This window comes from Mirounga angustirostris, unplaced genomic scaffold (genome assembly GCF_029215605.1).
Source record: "Mirounga angustirostris isolate CCGP_5_RB_7025 unplaced genomic scaffold, mMirAng1.0.hap1 SCAF_13, whole genome shotgun sequence".
Lineage (NCBI taxonomy): Eukaryota > Metazoa > Chordata > Mammalia > Carnivora > Phocidae > Mirounga > Mirounga angustirostris.
The window spans coordinates 11,330,927-11,348,231 of record NW_026991721.1 but is presented as its reverse complement, the minus strand read 5'-3'; the positions used below and the strand labels follow the sequence as shown (position 1 = coordinate 11,348,231).

At 41.4% G+C, this 17,305-nt stretch overlaps 1 protein-coding gene across 8 annotated transcripts in view; it reads right to left on the bottom strand.

Moving 5' to 3' along the window:
- LOC123857114 (oxysterol-binding protein 1) overlaps nucleotides 1-17,305 on the bottom strand; it is an 83,726-nt gene that overhangs the window by 61,601 nt on the left and 4,820 nt on the right. For 5 of the 8 annotated variants that reach the window (XM_064576361.1, XM_064576363.1, XM_054511894.2 and 2 more), the window contains exons 3-14: nucleotides 12,062-12,276; nucleotides 11,683-11,763; nucleotides 10,885-11,079; nucleotides 9,845-9,946; nucleotides 9,284-9,373; nucleotides 8,843-9,063; nucleotides 7,492-7,581; nucleotides 3,857-4,034; nucleotides 3,252-3,375; nucleotides 2,708-2,805; nucleotides 1,690-1,749; nucleotides 512-660 (exon numbers count right to left, since the gene is read on the bottom strand). In XM_064576361.1, the coding sequence (XP_064432431.1) occupies nucleotides 512-660; nucleotides 1,690-1,749; nucleotides 2,708-2,805; nucleotides 3,252-3,375; nucleotides 3,857-4,034; nucleotides 7,492-7,581; nucleotides 8,843-9,063; nucleotides 9,284-9,373; nucleotides 9,845-9,946; nucleotides 10,885-11,079; nucleotides 11,683-11,763; nucleotides 12,062-12,276 (1,603 nt within the window). Of the gene's footprint in view, nucleotides 1-511; nucleotides 661-1,689; nucleotides 1,750-2,707; nucleotides 2,806-3,251; nucleotides 3,376-3,856; nucleotides 4,035-7,491; nucleotides 7,582-8,842; nucleotides 9,064-9,283; nucleotides 9,374-9,844; nucleotides 9,971-10,429; nucleotides 10,504-10,884; nucleotides 11,080-11,682; nucleotides 11,764-12,061; nucleotides 12,277-17,305 lie in introns of those variants that run through there. The other 3 variants (XM_064576362.1, XM_064576365.1, XM_064576366.1) reach the window with 3 other exon arrangements.

Below are 17,305 nucleotides of genomic sequence, written 5' to 3'. Positions count from 1 at the left end.
GGAAGAGATGACAGATATAGATAAAAAGATACATTAAGGAGCTTAGTCCTCACTGGAAGACTGATTGGCTGCCATAGCGTATGAGTATTCTATGGAAATCCCAAGAAAGTATAAATATCTATGCTTTCCATCTTAGTAGAAAAGACTACATGAAGATTCCAAGGTTGAACATGCTAGAATAAAGCATAAAGCAAGTACAATCTATAGGCTCAAACACAGAAACCAAATCATGTTCCCCACTGTGTCTCCAGTACCCAGCATAGTTCCTAGCAGATAGTGAATAGGTAGGTGTCGAATAAATGAATCCAGAATAAAGAGATTTTTTTCCTGGCTGGGAAGGATTATGAAATGCTTTATATGATGCAGCATTTGAGTTAGGCCGGAAGGATAGACTCTGAGCTTCCTCAGATGGTAAGGAAGATATCCCAAAGACAGAAATGTGGAAAGCTCAGGTCAGCCGAGTAAGGAGTCCAGCTGGTCTCACGTGTCCCTCCAAGTGTACAATTCTTACCTCTCTTGTCCAGGCAATTTCCCCCTTAAGTTGTCATACATGCTACAAATTTTGTGCTTTCTTTCATCCGCCAGGGCAGGTCGCTCTTCTTCTAGACTTAGGAGATACCGCCTTTCATAATCCTCCACATCCAGGAGTAAACTATACGTCTAAGTGAGACACAAAGCAGGCCACAGCATGCTAGGTCAGGATCAGAGTATTTGATAAACAATTTCACAGTTTAAGACCACCAGGTAAAGACAAAAGAGCGAAAACGAATTGTAGTAAGACTGAGAGGAAAAAAGTGCTCTTCTGAATCCAGAAAAACATAGTGAAAGAACTTAAAGAATTCCTCCGTTTGTTGTCCCTCCTGACCACTAACCCAGGAGATGACAGTGAATGATTACATCCTTTACAAACTTTCCAGCAGCAAGAATAGCACTGTTAACATACATGATCTGTATCATTGCTTCAAGTGATGCGTTCTATTTATAAACACAGCAATAATTTTACTCCCGGGTGCCAGGCACTGTTCAAGGCACTCTGCATGTACTCATTCACCAGACACTCTCCATGACCCAGTCAGAAAGAGACTATATTATCATCTCCACTGTTGCAGATGAAGAAAATGAGGACAGCACAGAAACTTTAAGTAGCCTGCCTCAAGTCACAGACTCAGAAATGGAGAAGACGTGATTTGCAGCCTGGTTCCACACTCCGTGCTCTTCCTTGCTACGCCTATGGCTTTGCTACATGGTATTTACACTTTACAAATGAATCGCCTACAGAGTACCAAATTTTTCTTAGTACCCAGCACAGTGCCTAGCTTCCAAGGGGCTATCCAGTGAATACCTGTGAACTGACTTAATTAACTCAATTAATTCACAGGTGGAACAATGTAATTTTTACTCTCATTTTCTTAGAAAGGTGACCTGCTCCCAAGCACTTAGCAGTTAACTGAACAAGCTTGGACAAAGACCCAGGACACTGTAACTGCAGTGTTCTCTCCACGGGGTCATAGGTGAGGCACAGCACATTCTTTTCTAGTGCGCTCTGATATACAGCAGGCATGCAGGAAGAATATATTCATTAATTAAAATCGCAGAACACTGACTGCTTACTTTTCCACTTCTTGCATACACATACATGTGACAGTTCCTTATTTGCAACTAACTACAGCAAGAAATTCTAAAACTTACTTTTTCAATGATGACAAGGGTTTTTCGTCTCTTGTCCCGAACCTGCTTTTCTTTTGTCTCCTAAAAAAAAGAAAAGACTATTCAGTGTGAATTCTTTGCCTCTGTTAAAAATAATTTTCTAAGCGTGCATATGTAGTTCCATTTGTAACAATACTGTAAAAGAATCTTAACTCTTTGTAAGTTAATAATCTTGGGCGCCTGGGTGGCTCAGTTGGTTAAGCGACGGCCTTCGGCTCAGGTCATGATCCTGGAGTCCCTGGATCAAGTCCTGCATTGGGCTCCCTGCTCAGCAGGGAGTCTGCTTCTCCCTCTGATCCTCCCCCCTCTCATGCTCTCTTCTCTTTCATTCTCTCTCAAATAAAGAAATAAAATCTTAAAAAAAAAAAAGTTAATAATCTAAAACAACGCTAACTGGACAAAGGTCATAGAACAGACTGAACTAACCCACACAGACTACTGAACTGAATTTACAGACAGGCAAAAGGTAGTTATAGAATGCAGTAAAGATGCAGATAATCACAGGAAAATCTTAAAACACATAGAAAAACGGTAATTTCTGAAACTGGAATAAACAACCAATGCTGTTTGCAGCCAGTTACGCAGTTTAAAGACTCTTGCCACCCCAAGTCTAGCCTGGCTGCCTTGGAGTGGAAGGTGTTAGCACCTCAGCCCACCTGCAGGAAACCAGAACACCAAGACACGCCGGGAGGAGCTCCGAGTTCGACCACACACAACTCCGTTGTGTCTGATTCCCTCCCACAATGACCCCCAGGCAGCAGTGACGACCCAGAGTTTCTTTTTTTTTTTTTTTTAAGATTTTATTTATTTATTCATGAGAGACAGAGAGAGAGACAGAGGCAGAGGGAGAAGCAGGCTCCCCGCGGAGCAGGGAGCCTGATGCGGGACTCGATCCCAGGACCCTGGGATCACGACCCGAGCTGAAGGCGGACGCCCAACCAACTGAGCCACCCAGGCGTCCCCCAGAGTTTCTTAAACACACAATTCTGCTGACACTTACATCATCCTCACTCCGCAATGTCACCACGGCATCGATCATTTTTCGGGGGTTATTCACACTAGAAACAGTAAGCTTTCCCAAAGAGCCCTCGAACTGCACTGCAAGGACAAAACATTTCCAACAAATAACTCAGCAATGCAGGCAAGGCAGTTTCAAAGACCTTTATAGTCTCTATTCTTTCACAGCCTAACAGTTCAGTACAAAAACCTATGTATCTAATGTGATCTCTTACCCAAATCTATCTTTTCCCATTTTGTGGTTGCAATGATAATAAAAATCTGAAGTATTTCCCCTTTATTATAGGGATACTAGAAATTAGAACACATTTCAAAAAGTTAAGGAATCTCAAGCACTAAAGGATCTATAAGTCTATCTGCTAAACCACTCATTCCATGGAATAAAGGCAGGTCTCTGCACTTAAGGACAATAGTCCTTATAAATGAGCTTTGAACATCTCTATATCCAGTCATCTATACAGTTCTATTTATCATATTGGCAGCTCATTGAATTTCTTTTACTGTGGGCCCAGGGATAAGGACCTTACCTGGCTTATAGGCGTGCTCCAGTTTGGCCACCTGAGGGGTAATGAGCTTGGTGCGCTCCTTTTTCGGGCCTTCGCCTTGTACTTCTTCAGCAGCTGACAGTTTCTCCAGTTTTTCAAAGTAATTCTACCACGTGAAGATGATTTCAGTTGCAACACAAGCCCAGAGTATGGCTGCTCTTTATCATACATGATTAGACTGGTGGCAGCAACAACTTGGGACTCTATAAATGTATCGATCTTTAATTTTTGCTAGACTGCCAGATATTTACTTCTCAAAAAATCCCAGCCTACGGAAAAGCCCAACCTCAATGGAAATATCTTCAAAGTTAGACTGCCAATATTTTTAACTGAGGGAACGAGATTATTGATGCCAAAGAGATTTCAAAACATTGGCCCGGGAGCCTGTGTGTGTAAGGAATAAAAGGCATGTACAGAAACCTTCTAGTGAATAGTGAGAGGCTCTCCAGCTTCGGAAGAGGACAGAATTTGCTTAGTCAATTCTGACCCAATTGAATACCACCTCAAAAGAAGATTCTGTCAGTATTTAAGTCTACCGATATTTCCCTGAGTGGCTCACCAGAGTAAGGGACTGGATGACCACCTACCTGGTAATAGAAATCGTCCAGGTAGGGATCAGTGCTCTGCAGCTGCATCATCTGGATTTTAGAGACCCAATCCTTCTCTCGCTGCAGCATGAGGTTGGCATAGGGGTCCTTGCGGAGATGGTCCTGACTGCTCCGGTGACTCCCTCTGTCTCCGGCGCCATTGAGACTGCGATGCTGACTGAAAACACACACGGACACAGGGGCGCATTCGCTCCATGTCAGGGCACTCGTTAGGCCTTGTACCAATTCAGGAACAAGCCGGGCCAGTTAAAAAAGATTCCACTTTGCGTTTGTTAACAAAGGAGGGAAAAGAATTGAATCTAATGGCAGCGTCGGAGAAGAGCTATGCGTACACAAAGAAACAAAACTGAGATGTGAGTGCCTCATCACGTGTTGAGCACTGTCACCCATGCACTTCTGTTTAAGCCCCACAATAACCCTAAGAGGTAGGTGGCTTTATGTTCTCCACTGAAGACAATAAACCGAGGCCAAAGAGGTGTGAACACAGGCCAGTATGACTCGCCATCTATACACTTTTTTTAACTTGCTGAAAAATTACGAAATACTTCAAATATAGAGAAAAGCCCACATAAAACATTCATTTATCCACCACCCAGACTTAGTGGGAAAAAAAAAATTTATTTGCCTCCATTTGCCTCAGAGTTTTAAACAGTAGTATTAAAGCAACATACTGTTGCACCCCGTCTGGATCCTGGTTTCCTGCCTCCCTTCCTTCTCAGAGGAGTTCGTATGCACTCCCCCTGAAAAAAAATTCCTTTTTTTTTTTTTTTTAAAGATTTTATTTATTTTTTAGAGAGCGAGCGAGAGAGAAACAGCATGAGAGGGGAGAGGGTCAGAGGGAGAAGCAGGCTCCCCGCTGAGCCGGGAGCCCGATGTGGGACTCGATCCCAGGACCCCGGGATCATGACCTGAGCCGAAGGCAGACGCTTAACCATCTGAGCCACCCGGGCGCCCGGAAAAAAAATTTTTTTAAAGATTTTATTTATTTATTTGACAGAGAAAGACACAGCAAGAGAGGGAACACAAGCAGGGGGAGTGGGAGAGGGAGAAGCAGGCTTCCCACCGAGCAGGGAGCCCGATGCGGGGCTGGATCCCAGGACCCTGGGATCACGACCTGAGCCGAAGGCAGACGCTTAATGACTGAGCCACCCAGGCGCCCATTAATTTAATTTTTTAAAAAAGATTTTATTTATTTATTGGAGAGAGAGAGAGACAGAGATAGCAAGAGAGAGCAGGAGCAGGGGGAGAGGGAGAAGCAGGCTCCCCACTGAGCAGGGAGCCCGATGTGGGGCTCGATCCCAGGACCCTGGGATCATGACCTGAGCCGAAGGCAGACACTTAACGACTGAGCCACCCAGGCGCCCCTGAAACGTTTTTTTTTTTAAAAAAGATTTTATTTGAGAGAGAGTGCGCTCCTGCACACATGTGTGTGCGGGGGAAGGGGCAGAGGGAGAGAGAGAGAAACTCAAGCAGACTCCACACTGAGCGTGGAGCCTGATGTGGGGCTCGATCTCACAACTGGGAGACCATGACCTGAGCTGAAACCAAGAGGTGGATGCTTAATCGACTGAGCCACTCAGGCGCCTCTCCCTGCAATGTTTTTAAGACTCATGACTCACGTATCCATCTTTAAATATTATACAGTATTATTCTGTGTGCCTTTAACTTTTACATAAATGGTACCAGAGATGTAAGTCTGCTCCTTGCTTCTTACTCAACATTATGCTTTTCATATTTATGTGTTGATGGCATACCCAAGTATATACCCAAAAGAACTGCTAGCATGTGCTGTATCCACGTTTTCAACCTTATTATTTACTGCCAAATTCTCTCACAAGAGGCTGAGAGAGGCTGAGGCTAACCAATATTCTTGCCAATGACGACCATTTTACTTATCTGATGATGTAAAATTGTTATATGATCTTAATCTGTATTTTTCTGACTATAAGCAAGCTTGAAATCTTTTTTTTTTTTTTGAGTTTTAGATGTACAATAAAATGCTTCAATCGTTTTAAATGTTACTGTACTCTTAATCCCATCACCTATTTCACCCACCCCCCACTCTCCTCCCCTCTGGTCACCATCTGTTTGTTTTCTATAGTTAAAAGAGTTTTTGTCTCTTTTTCCTTTGTTCTTTTGTTTTGTTTCTTAAATTCCACATATGAGCACACTCTTATCAGCTTTACTGAGGTATAACTGACATACAAAGAACTGTGCATATTTAATGTGTACAATTTTAAAAGTTCGGACACGCAAACACTCGTTATACCATCACCACACATGAGATACTAGATATATTCAACACTCACTAGAGTTTCTGTATCTCCCATTGTTTTTTTTTGGTGGCAATAACACTTTACATGAGTGAGAACCACACTCTTTATAAATTCTCAAATACATAAAACCATACTGTTAACTTCAGGCACTAGAAATTTCATATTTTTACACAAATGTATTAATCTTTTCCTTTATGGTTTGCACTTTTTGTGTCTTAAGAGCCTATTTTTCCCCTCCAAAAAATATTCTAGAGCTTCTTTGAAAGTAAGAAGGAATTACACACACAGAACCTTAAATTGAAGGTTAAAGAAACCTCAAAGTTATGTTTAATTTTCTTATTTTCTGTATATGAATGATTACAGAACGTCAACCCCAGGAAGGCAGGACTTTGACATATCTCGTTCTTCTTTCAGTCCCCAAAACCTACCACAGGGCCTGATATACAGGCAGGGCTACACATATAAATGCATATTTATATTTGTTGATGATACTGGGATTAGGAAGTGCCATCAGAAGCAAAAAAAGATTAGGTTACAGGCAAAAACAGAGTGGCTGTTGGCTTTATATTAAGACTGAAATATAAGGCTAGCCATTATATTTCAAAGTTACCTCTGAGCTGAGATCATAAACAAAGGTAGTTAAGAGTATGGTTAAAAACTTGGTAAGGAGTATAAAATGACTTAAAAAAAATCAGATCTAAATTATATTTCTGATGTATGATAAAGAGATTTATAGAATCTTAGAAATCAGTTGATAAAAGTCTTGTCATTTAAACCTAGTGTATCAGGGCACCTGGGTGGCTCAGTTGGTTAAGTGTTTGACTCTTGATTTCGGCTCAAGTCATGATCTCAGGGTTGTGAGATTAACCCCGTGTCGGGCTTGTCCTGTGGAGCCTGCTTCAGATTCTCTCCCCTCCCCCACATCCCACTCTCTCTCAAAAAATGAAAAAAAAATTAAAAGCTAGTGTATCAAAAACATAAAATGACAGCATATATGATCTTCTTTACCAGTAACATAAACTTAATACTAATTAAATTTACTTAAAAAGTAAACTAAATTAGTAGCACCTTGTTACACTGTCAAAATTAAAAGTTGAATTAAGAAACCACCAAGGAGCTGGATGAGTACTTAATTTTTTTTTTAAAGATTTTATTTCTTTGACAGAGAGAGCGACAGAGAGAGAGGGAACACAAGCAAGTGGAGTGGGAGAGGGAGAAGCAGGCTTCCCGCCGAGCAGGGAGCCCGATGTGGAGCTCGATCCCAGGACCCTGGGATCATGACCTGAGCTGAAGGCAGACATTTAACGACTGAGCCACCCAGGTGCCCCAAGTACTTACTTTCTGTTCTGTTGCTGTCTCTGATGCAAGAGCCGACGGTGCTGTGGATGGAGGTGAGTTGTGTCTGGTCTAAACATTGGGGCCTGAGATCTGAGAAAAAAAGGGAAAGGTTTTTAATTCTGCTGTCCTGTGATCTGAAGTTTTAGAGAATGTTGTCAGTATAGGATAACTTCACGCAAGTGCACTCAAGGGAATGTTCAAGTCTATTCTCAGGAGATCTTTCAGAAGGAAAAGACTGATATATTTTTACATGTCCTCTACAAAGACTAATTAATTCTCAACTCCTAAGAAGAGGATCATAAAATTTGAGTGCATTAGCAGTGGAACAGGAGAACTATTCTTCCTAACTGTAAACAAAAGTCTCGTAAAAGATTTAATGTAGTTAAGTTTTAAGATTTAAGATTTAATATAGTTTAGTTTCAACTATTTGGGAAATCATATTGAAAATGTATGTGTCATGGTCAATTTATGTCAACTTGACCATAGGCTATGGTGCCCAGTTGTTTGGTCAAACACTAGTCTAGATGTTGCTGTGAAGGTATTTTGTAGATGTCATTAAGAATTAAGAAAAAAGAGGACCTTTGAAAATGTGGGTGGGCTTCACCCAACCAGTTGAAGGCACTAAGAGCAAAAACTGGTATTTCCCAGACCAGAAGGAATTCTGCCTCAAGCCTGAAACACAGACATGCTGCCTGAGTTTCTAACCTGCCAGCCTGCCCTACAAATTTCAGACTCAAGACTGCAAATTCAACTCTTATCTGAATTTCCACTTTGCTGGCCTGCTTTATTCATTCTTTAAAATAAATCTTTTTGTTATATAAAGTTTTATGTATGTGCATACATACATACATATATGTGTGTATACATATATTTCATTGGTTCTCTCTGAGGAATCCTGATACGATTATGACATGTAATAAAATACAATTTCACTAGAAGCAGGAACCTGAACCCGTTATAAAACCAGATTAGAAATGTGCAACTTAGCTAGCACCAAGATGAGCTGACTACTTAGCATCTACATCTCTGGTCCTTAGCATGTGGTAATTCTTGTTAAGTGATAAGCACTTTGTGCACCTGTGTGTTTGTAAAATGGATATAAAGTGAGACCTAAGAAATGTCAGAAGAAATAAAAGAGGTGATTAACTAACAATATGCAAATTACACAGGAAGCACGTGCCTTTAGTGAAATGTTAATTCGTAAGAATGCCTGGGGACTGTCAAACATTTTTGTGTTTGATGAGCAGATTATCAAGTAACATCTCAAAACACACCCCTTGCAGACATGGAGGCCTCACTGACAAAGAGCCTTGGGCGACTGATGGGTCAACAGTGGCATTAGTTTGCACACCTTAGGTTTTGCAGGTGCGGCCCTGGGCCAGGGGAGTGCTGGGGCGGAGGCGGCGGAGCGGCAGGGGGCGCAGCACTAAAGAAGGCACGGAAGCCGGGTGCTGGGGGAAGCACCTGCCCTACTCGCCCTTGCAGCAACTTGGGATTCATGGCAGCAAGCGGACTACCAACAAATCCAGGGACCCGTGCAAACTGGCTGGGAGACATCCGTCCAGGCGGTAGCTAGAAAGAGGGACAAGATCTCAGATTTAGTGAATCAGCAAGGCCTCTTGCTTTTATCCACAGAAAAGTGAATACTGTTTCCATCAATAACTTTGTTTGAAAAAGTGAAAGAAAAAATAAGAGGCAGTAGAGACTGATTAACAGCAGAGAGAGAGAGATCACCTATGAATGTTAGGAAAGCAAGAGAGCTCTTCATGGGTTCGGCTCATCACAGGCTTACCTGTGCTCCTCCAAGAAGCTGTGCTCTCTGGAGAGGGCTGAGAACAGGAGGAACACTAGGAGGAAAAGGGTGACCGAGTAGGGAAGAATTCTAAGGAAAAAAAGAAAGAAAAAGACAAAAAATTATACATAGTCTGTGAAATAGGTAAATCGATATAATAAAGGAATTTAGTAGGAATACAGCATAAACTTGGATATAAAAATGCTCAAACTGTATCGTCAAGCTGTCTATGGAAGGAATATGAAAGAGAGCAATGTTAGAAATCAGGAAGCACTATGATCATGTAACCTGAAGAAGGAGGCGGTAGGATGAGGGAATGAAATAGCAGGAAACCAGATGACCATGCTGGGTGTGAATTTTTAAAGATAAAAAAAAAAAACCCAACTCAGGTATGAAACAACTGAACATGGTGAACCATGCCTTCTGACCTGGGGACCGTAAGATCCAGAAATTCAAGTATGGAGACTATAAAAAGCACACCTAATTTAGGAGATGTCTATATACTGGTAGCGATCAGGAACCATATGCTGCACGTTTTCATCAGGTTGTGAAGGGACATACCGGGACACTGCAGAGCTGGTTTGGAGACACTCTCTCACCATAGGGAGCAGGATAACGCGGTGGCATCGGGGGTCGGACATGGACAGGCTTCGGACACAGGATCTATCAGGACAAATATATACACAACTACACTCAATGAAGTCAGTTTTTCCTCCACCTACACTCCCTCCCCTCAAGTACTGGTAGAGACACAGAACTCAATGCAAAGCCCTACTTCTAAGCAAATCGCTACGGCTATGGGTTCACATAAGAACCTTTGGTCACTTCCTCTCGTAAACACCAAGCACCGTGCCACTTGTAACTGAGGAAGATTTAGCTAATTCTCCAGTTATCCCCACCCTTCCATGCTATCTGAGGGAGGTACCAACAGATATTCTGACTTGCAAATTCTCTGCAAGAGGATATTATTTTGGTAGCAGTGAGGGAGAAGGAATGATAAGAGAGCTGGAGGATTAACTAAGTCCTATTGTGAAGCCCCTGTGATATGGCCGCCATGCTCAGCTCTTTTGTGATACATTGTGACTCCACCGTTTCATAGAATACTGAGCCTAACTAGGCCATACCAACACCACCCTCCCCCCATACCTTCCAAATTGGCCTTCCTTTTCAGCTGCTGGTTTCAGGTGGAGGAAAGTCTATGGAACAGGACTGCACAGGCTCTAGGGAAAGCAGGGATATCTTAAAGGTAAAAAGGGATGTGGACAATGCTGTGTGTCCCCACTCCCCCCGGCTGTCAGTTACCTCTCTGCCAATGTTGTGGGCAGCCAGCAAAACACTTGGAAAAGGATATATACACTACATGTGGCTAACTACCCTTTTTCTCCCCCAGTTAAAAGGCAGCAGCAACAGGAGCAGCACCAGCAAAGGGCATTAGGGAATGTGTCTCTTATTTGTACTACCTTCTCCTCTAATTGGCTATTTCTCTTTCTCATCTAATGCCTACCCAAAACTTCCACCCTCCTCCCAGCATTGCCAACTTCCCAAATAATTTTGCCCAGATTCCCAATATCCTGGGCTGAGTGCCTGTTAATGAGAGGTACCTGTTGGTTGAAGCTGGGTACAGCCATCTGCTTAGGTGGGGTGCCTATGGGGACAGCTCTAACAGGAGGACTCCCAATGATAGGTGAAGTTGACCGCCGTGGTAATGCGCGCTCAGAAAGGTCTCGATCATCTTCTGGACCCTGTGGGGGCCTCTGAGGCAGGGCATATTCTAATACAGACACCGTAGGCATTTCCTAATTGAGGAAATAGTTAAAAAAGAGAGAGAGAGAGAGAGAGAAAATTAGCCCATAGCCACCTTAAATTGTTTTAGTAATCTGTACAGATGCCAAAATCATCTTGAGAAATTATTTTTAAATTTTATTTCACATCCAGTAACATTCCCTCTCTTTGGTGTACACTCCTCTGAATTTTGATAAATACATAGATTCATGGATCTACAGCCATGATCAAGAACAGAGCAGTTTGGTTACTCCCCAAACTCCTACTGTAGTGTCCCTTAGCAGTCAAGCCCTCCCACCACCTCCAACCATTGGTAGATACTGATCTGGTCTCCATTCCTGTGGTTTTGCCGAGAAACACTTAAGAAATTTGAATTATAAGCTAACAAATCTGAATTCTAATGGTTCCCTTTCAGCCTTTCAAAATAAAGCACAGTCAAGTGAGCATTGCCTGGAGGCTGAGTAAGTGTACAATCAACCAGTACAGCTATGAGCACTGGGTTAAGTAATCAACACAACGGCAAATGATATACATCGATACATTGTTTCAGTAAGGAAAGGATCAAGACAGGAGTTTTCGGATACTAGGAATTTGCATAAAGAGAAAATGCTTAATACCTGAGCAATCAGCGGCCCTCGGATTCGTCTCAGAACTTCAGATCCATCCCAGATGCTGGAATTGAGACTTCCTGGTTGGGGCTAACAAAAAAGGAAAACACATACACAGTCTGGAATAGTGAGAGCTTTCTGGACAATTTACCTGCTCTCGGTGAACAAGGCTCCCGAAGAGTCTCAACTGCTTGAGAAGACGAAATTACAGTGTTCCAGAAGATACATTATTCCCTACCTTCAACTGCTGTGATCAGGAATTATATTAACAGTTTTCTATGGTATATGCAAGTTTCTCAGGGTAGCAGATGAAACAAAATGGCACAGCTCAATACTTTACCTTAATTACTAGTTTGCGATAGTTCTCAAATCAGAGTAACTTACTCACTTGCAGAACTGGCCTGGTCTGCACTGCCCTCATGATAGCTGGATCTTCTAGCTCATTTTCAATCACCATCTTACTGAGCCTTTCTGCCAGATTCTCCTCATGGTCACCCAACACGTCCATCTCATCCCTTTCTCCATTGCCTGTTTGTTCATTAACTGCTGGCAGCTTCTCTTCCAATTCAGCCAGGCGCTCATGTGCTTCCTGCCAATCATCATCTGTAAGGAAATCATAAGAAATATAGTTCATACTGAGACTAGAAGTTTTGTGAAATTCTTCTGTTAACCAAATGAACGACTCTAACTTCAGAAGATAGTAAATTTCCACTTAGAGACATGAAATAAGAGTTAAACTAAGGGGCATAGGAAAGTGGGCTTTTCACTATTAAGGACTAATAACATCATACCAGGAATATAACTCAAGCACTTAGAGTGATACAGCTTAATACGTTACCAGTGGCATCCAAACTGTATTCTGAAAATTTCTAAACGGGTGATAGGTATGTACACAACAACCCGTTGGTTTTGAGATTCTTTTTTTTTTTTCTTGAAGATTTTATTTATCTGTCAGAGGGAGTGTGTGCGAGCGCACAAGCAGGGGGAGCGGCAGGCAGAGGAAGAGGCAGGCTCCCCACTGAGCAAGGAGCCCGATGAGGGACTCGATCCCAGGATCCTGAGATCATGACCTGAGCCAAAGGCAGACGCTTAACTAATGAGTCACCCAGGCATCCCTGGTTTTGAGAGTCTATGACATATCAGGGAAAAAGTTAAAACTCACTGCATTAGCATACACGTTCTTTTAGATTATACCTGCCATCTTTTTTACAAGCTCTCCAACCCATTTATCTCATTCAATTAATATGTGTTGAGCACCTATTATGTGTTAACGTTTTAGGGACATGGGATAGATCAGTGTACAAAAGACAGAGAGATCCCTGGCCTCCGGGGCGCCTGGGTGGCTCAGTCGTTGGGCGTCTGCCTTTGGCTCGGGTCGTGGTCCCAGGGTCCTGGGATCAAGCCCCGCATCAGGCTACCTGCTTTGCAGGCTACCTGCTTCGCAGGAGGCCTGCTTCTCCCTCTCCGACTCCCCCTGCTTGTGTTCCCTCTCTCGCTGTGTCTGTCAAATAAATAAGTAAAATCTTTGGGAAAAAAAAAAAAAGATCCTTGGCCTCCTACAACTTTCCTTCAAGCAGGGAAGAGACAGATAATAGACAATAAATTTAACAAATAAGTAAATTATATACTATATCAGGAAATGAAATGCTATAGGCATATGGAGGAAAAGCAGGTTGAAAACCTTAAATGGGATCGTCAGAGGTACACCTCATTGGGAGGGTGACATCTGAGCAAAGATTCAAGGGTAAGATAGTTAGCCATGTGGATTATCTGGGAGAAAAGTGTTCCACACAGAGGGACAGTCTGTAGAAAGGACTTTAAGACGAGTGACGATCTTGAGAGATAGCAAGGACTGTGTCTGGACTGGAATGATCAAGGAAGAAGAGCGGGAAAAAAATGAGGCCAAGTAGGCAGTAGGAGGGAGCTCCTTTTGGGCCTTTTGGGTCACTCTGACTGAAATGGGGGGCCACTGGAGGTTTTGATATGGCTTGACTTTTTGACAGAAACAGTCTGGTTGCTTTATTGAGAACAGATTCGGGATGTGGGGGATGAGCGGGGAAAGGAGCAGAAACACTGGAAGCATGGAGGCCTGCCGGGCAGCTACTGCAGCAACGCTGGGGCGAAGGTGATGGTGACCCGGACCTGGGTCCGGTCCTCTTCCATGTTAACACCACCCTGGCTATCCCTGTACACTCCTATATAGTCTGTAGCACTGGCACTCGCTTGTTCTCTCACTTTGTATGCCGATGCAGCTTTGAGTCCTGCTCAGCACAGGTAAAAATCTTCACAGCCCTCCATCAGCTTCTCAAAACTAGACCTTATTTCCATCACTCTGTCATTCCAGTACTCCTCCATCTCATCGCTCCCTTCTGCTTCCACTGGAAAAGCTCTACGCACTATTTTGCTCCTTTTGGCATTCAAATTCAGATGATCTTTCCTTCCTCATGGAAGCTTTGCCTAAATAATCTTTTCATTTTAATGCTATCTTCACCTCATCTAAACATGCAAGACTTTCAAACTCACAAAAACCCCATGTATTCCTATATACTTTATTCTTAGTTTCGTTCTTTATGCCCTATAAAATTCAACAGAAAGGGATAACAGATTATTCTCTTTTTTTAAGATTTTATTTGTCAGAGAGAGAGAGAGAGAGAGAGTGCATAAGCAGAGGCAGAGGGAGAAGCAGACTCCCTGTTGAGCAGGGAGCCCCACGCAGGACTGGACCCGGGGATCATGACCTGAGCCAAAGGCAGACACTTAAGTGACTGCGCCACCCAGGCACCCCCATGATTCTCTTTATAACTAACATAAAAACACAGAATTCTTTCTGCAAGTGTCCTCCCCAGTGGCAATCCTTCTCACATAATTTCTCTAATACCTCATTAAAAAAAAGGGGAAAGAAGAACTGGAAGCACCATAACAAGAAAAGAAAAAGGTGCCTGGTATACATGAAGGGTATAATAAATGGTAGCCACTTAAAAAAAAAAAAAAAGATTTAGATTTATTGACAATTTTCTGAGGGGCTCATGTACAACTTGTTAAAATTATTTTTTTTCCTGCTTACAAAGAAAATACACATTAATTAAAAATTTAAACATCACAAAAATATGTAGCTTAGAAAGTTCCCCAGAATTCTACAGGTTGTTAAGTTTTTCAAAATGCATACTATAAAGTTTAACTTGTTTCTTTTTATTTAAGCAATACATCTTGGACACTTTTCATGTACATACACTTGCATGTAACTATTGATAACATTATCTCATTCTTTTTAATGCTGTTTAAGATTCTATTCTATTGATATACTAATTTAACTTATCTCTTACTGATGGAAATTTGGATTATTTGCAAATTTTCAATGTAATGATTAATACCGTAGTATTATATATATCTTAACATCTTATGCAAATATTTATTAAGTAGGCTAAGTAAGTCCCTTAAATCCTTAAAATTCATTATTTTTATTTCATAACAATGTATCACATAACACTAGTGATCCAAAAAGCAAGTGAAGGGAGACTTCCAGATGTATAATTTGGTATGATGAGAACCACTGTCTAGTCTTTGGGCACTGTGATATATTTGAATGTACTATTTGTGGTAAAGAAAAAAACTCACTTTAGATGAAAACTACAGTATTAATTTAAATTATCAGTTATCTGGAAAAATATTCTTAAAGATTAGTGTTATTAAAAATCAATTGTACTAGGTGTTATATGCAACTAATGAATCACTGAACACTACATCCAAAACTAATGATGTACTATATGTCGGCTAATTGAATTTAAATTAAAAAATAAATCAATTGTGACATTAATATTTGTGTCATCTTTGCTAAGGAAGAGTAAGCTGAGCACGTTTTTAAAGGATAGATTGTTTGTTGCAATTTTACTAACTCAGTGATGCCAAAAAAATGGGGACTCTATAATCCTGAATGAGGGGATTTTTTTTTTTTTACATTTATTTCCCCAATTTAAGAAGTTAATTTGTTAGTGGTTTGCTCTAATGCAGAAGAGTTCTTAAATTTGTGTTGTCTTCATTCACCACGTCCCACACTCGTGCTTACTAAGTTTATCAGATCCTACCAAAGATGAATAGTTTGTCCTTAATTTAAAAACACTGGTTAAATAGCCATATTCTGTGAGGACGGCTCTGTTGTGAATTGACTATTACTGTTTCAAACATGTAAGCAAACGAATCTATGCCACAGAATCCCATCATTATCATTTTAGGTTTTCCTTGCTCTTGTGAAAACTCATGTGAAGCAATATGCCAAGAGATCACACATCTCTACCATTAGAGGATACTTCACTCCTATCTTTTTCAAATGACCTAAAAATAAAGTTACTTAGATATGCCAACGCTTGACCTCAATCCACAATGGTCAGAATGATAAAGGGTAGGCAAAGGAATACCAGAAAAATGAAGAAAAAGTAGTATTTTTCCTTCAACTAATTAATTTATATCCTGATGTGACAGGTTACTGAATCCACCCACACACCCCCTCCCCCACCAGCTGCTGTCTATCTCAGGAATATTTCTGAATACACACAACATGAAAAGGAAGTACAGGTGATTTAATTTTAAGGCAACCTAAGTCCCTAAAGATTATAGCAGCTATCAATAAAACAGAAGTGGAAAGAATGGGGACCCCTTCCAAGCAGAGGCAGGAGATTCCCAGAGATTCCTCAAGGACTTTTGTTTAAACATAACTGGTAGTTTACCCTGATTGTATTTATAATTACTTCACCTCTCTCATACTTTCCTTCCTCATTTGTTAAAATGAGGATGATAATAGTACCTACCTCACCAGGTTCTTGTGAGGATTAATAATAAATATAAAACACTTAGAATGGTGCATAGCAGATAATAAGCACTGTGTAAGTGTAAACTTTTGTTTTTAGAGAATGAGTTGAGATTACTGTGACCATTTACTGCTCTAAGATTGATGTAAACATTTTTCCATGGAGAAGACAAGGACTAGTTTTTTTTTTTTTTTTAAGATTTTATTTATTTATTTCAGAGAGAATGAGAGAGAGAGCACGTGAGAGGGGGGAGGGTCAGAGGGAGAAGGAGACTCCCTGCTGAGCAGGGAGCCCGATGCAGGACTCGATCCTGGGACTCCAGGATCATGACCTGAGCTGAAGGCAGTCGCTTAACCAACTGAGCCACCCAGGCGCCCAAGGACTAGTTTCTTAAGGAAAGATGACATCAGAGCATTAGTAGCCAGTGACTTAAAATAACTACTAACAAGTATCATTCAAAACACCCACTCTTTGAGTTAAAAACTATCAAACCATAACATATGTCAAAGGCCTGACATTTTACCTCCTGGTTTAAATTCTTTACACCAGCTGTCTATCTACCTGTACGGTGCATTAAACAAATCACAGGTTGACTTAGCAATTTTTTTTAGTAAATAAATCTGTGCAATATTTATATCAAGATATTATAAAGAGTTAAGTTTTTTGTTTTTTTTTTTTTTTTTTTAAAGATTTTATTTATTTATTTGACACACAGAGAGAAAGCACAAATAGGCAGAGAGGCAGGCAGAGAGAGAGGCAGAAGCAGGCTCTCCACTGAGCAGGGAGCCCGATGCGGGACTCGATCCCGGGACTCCAGGATCATGACCTGA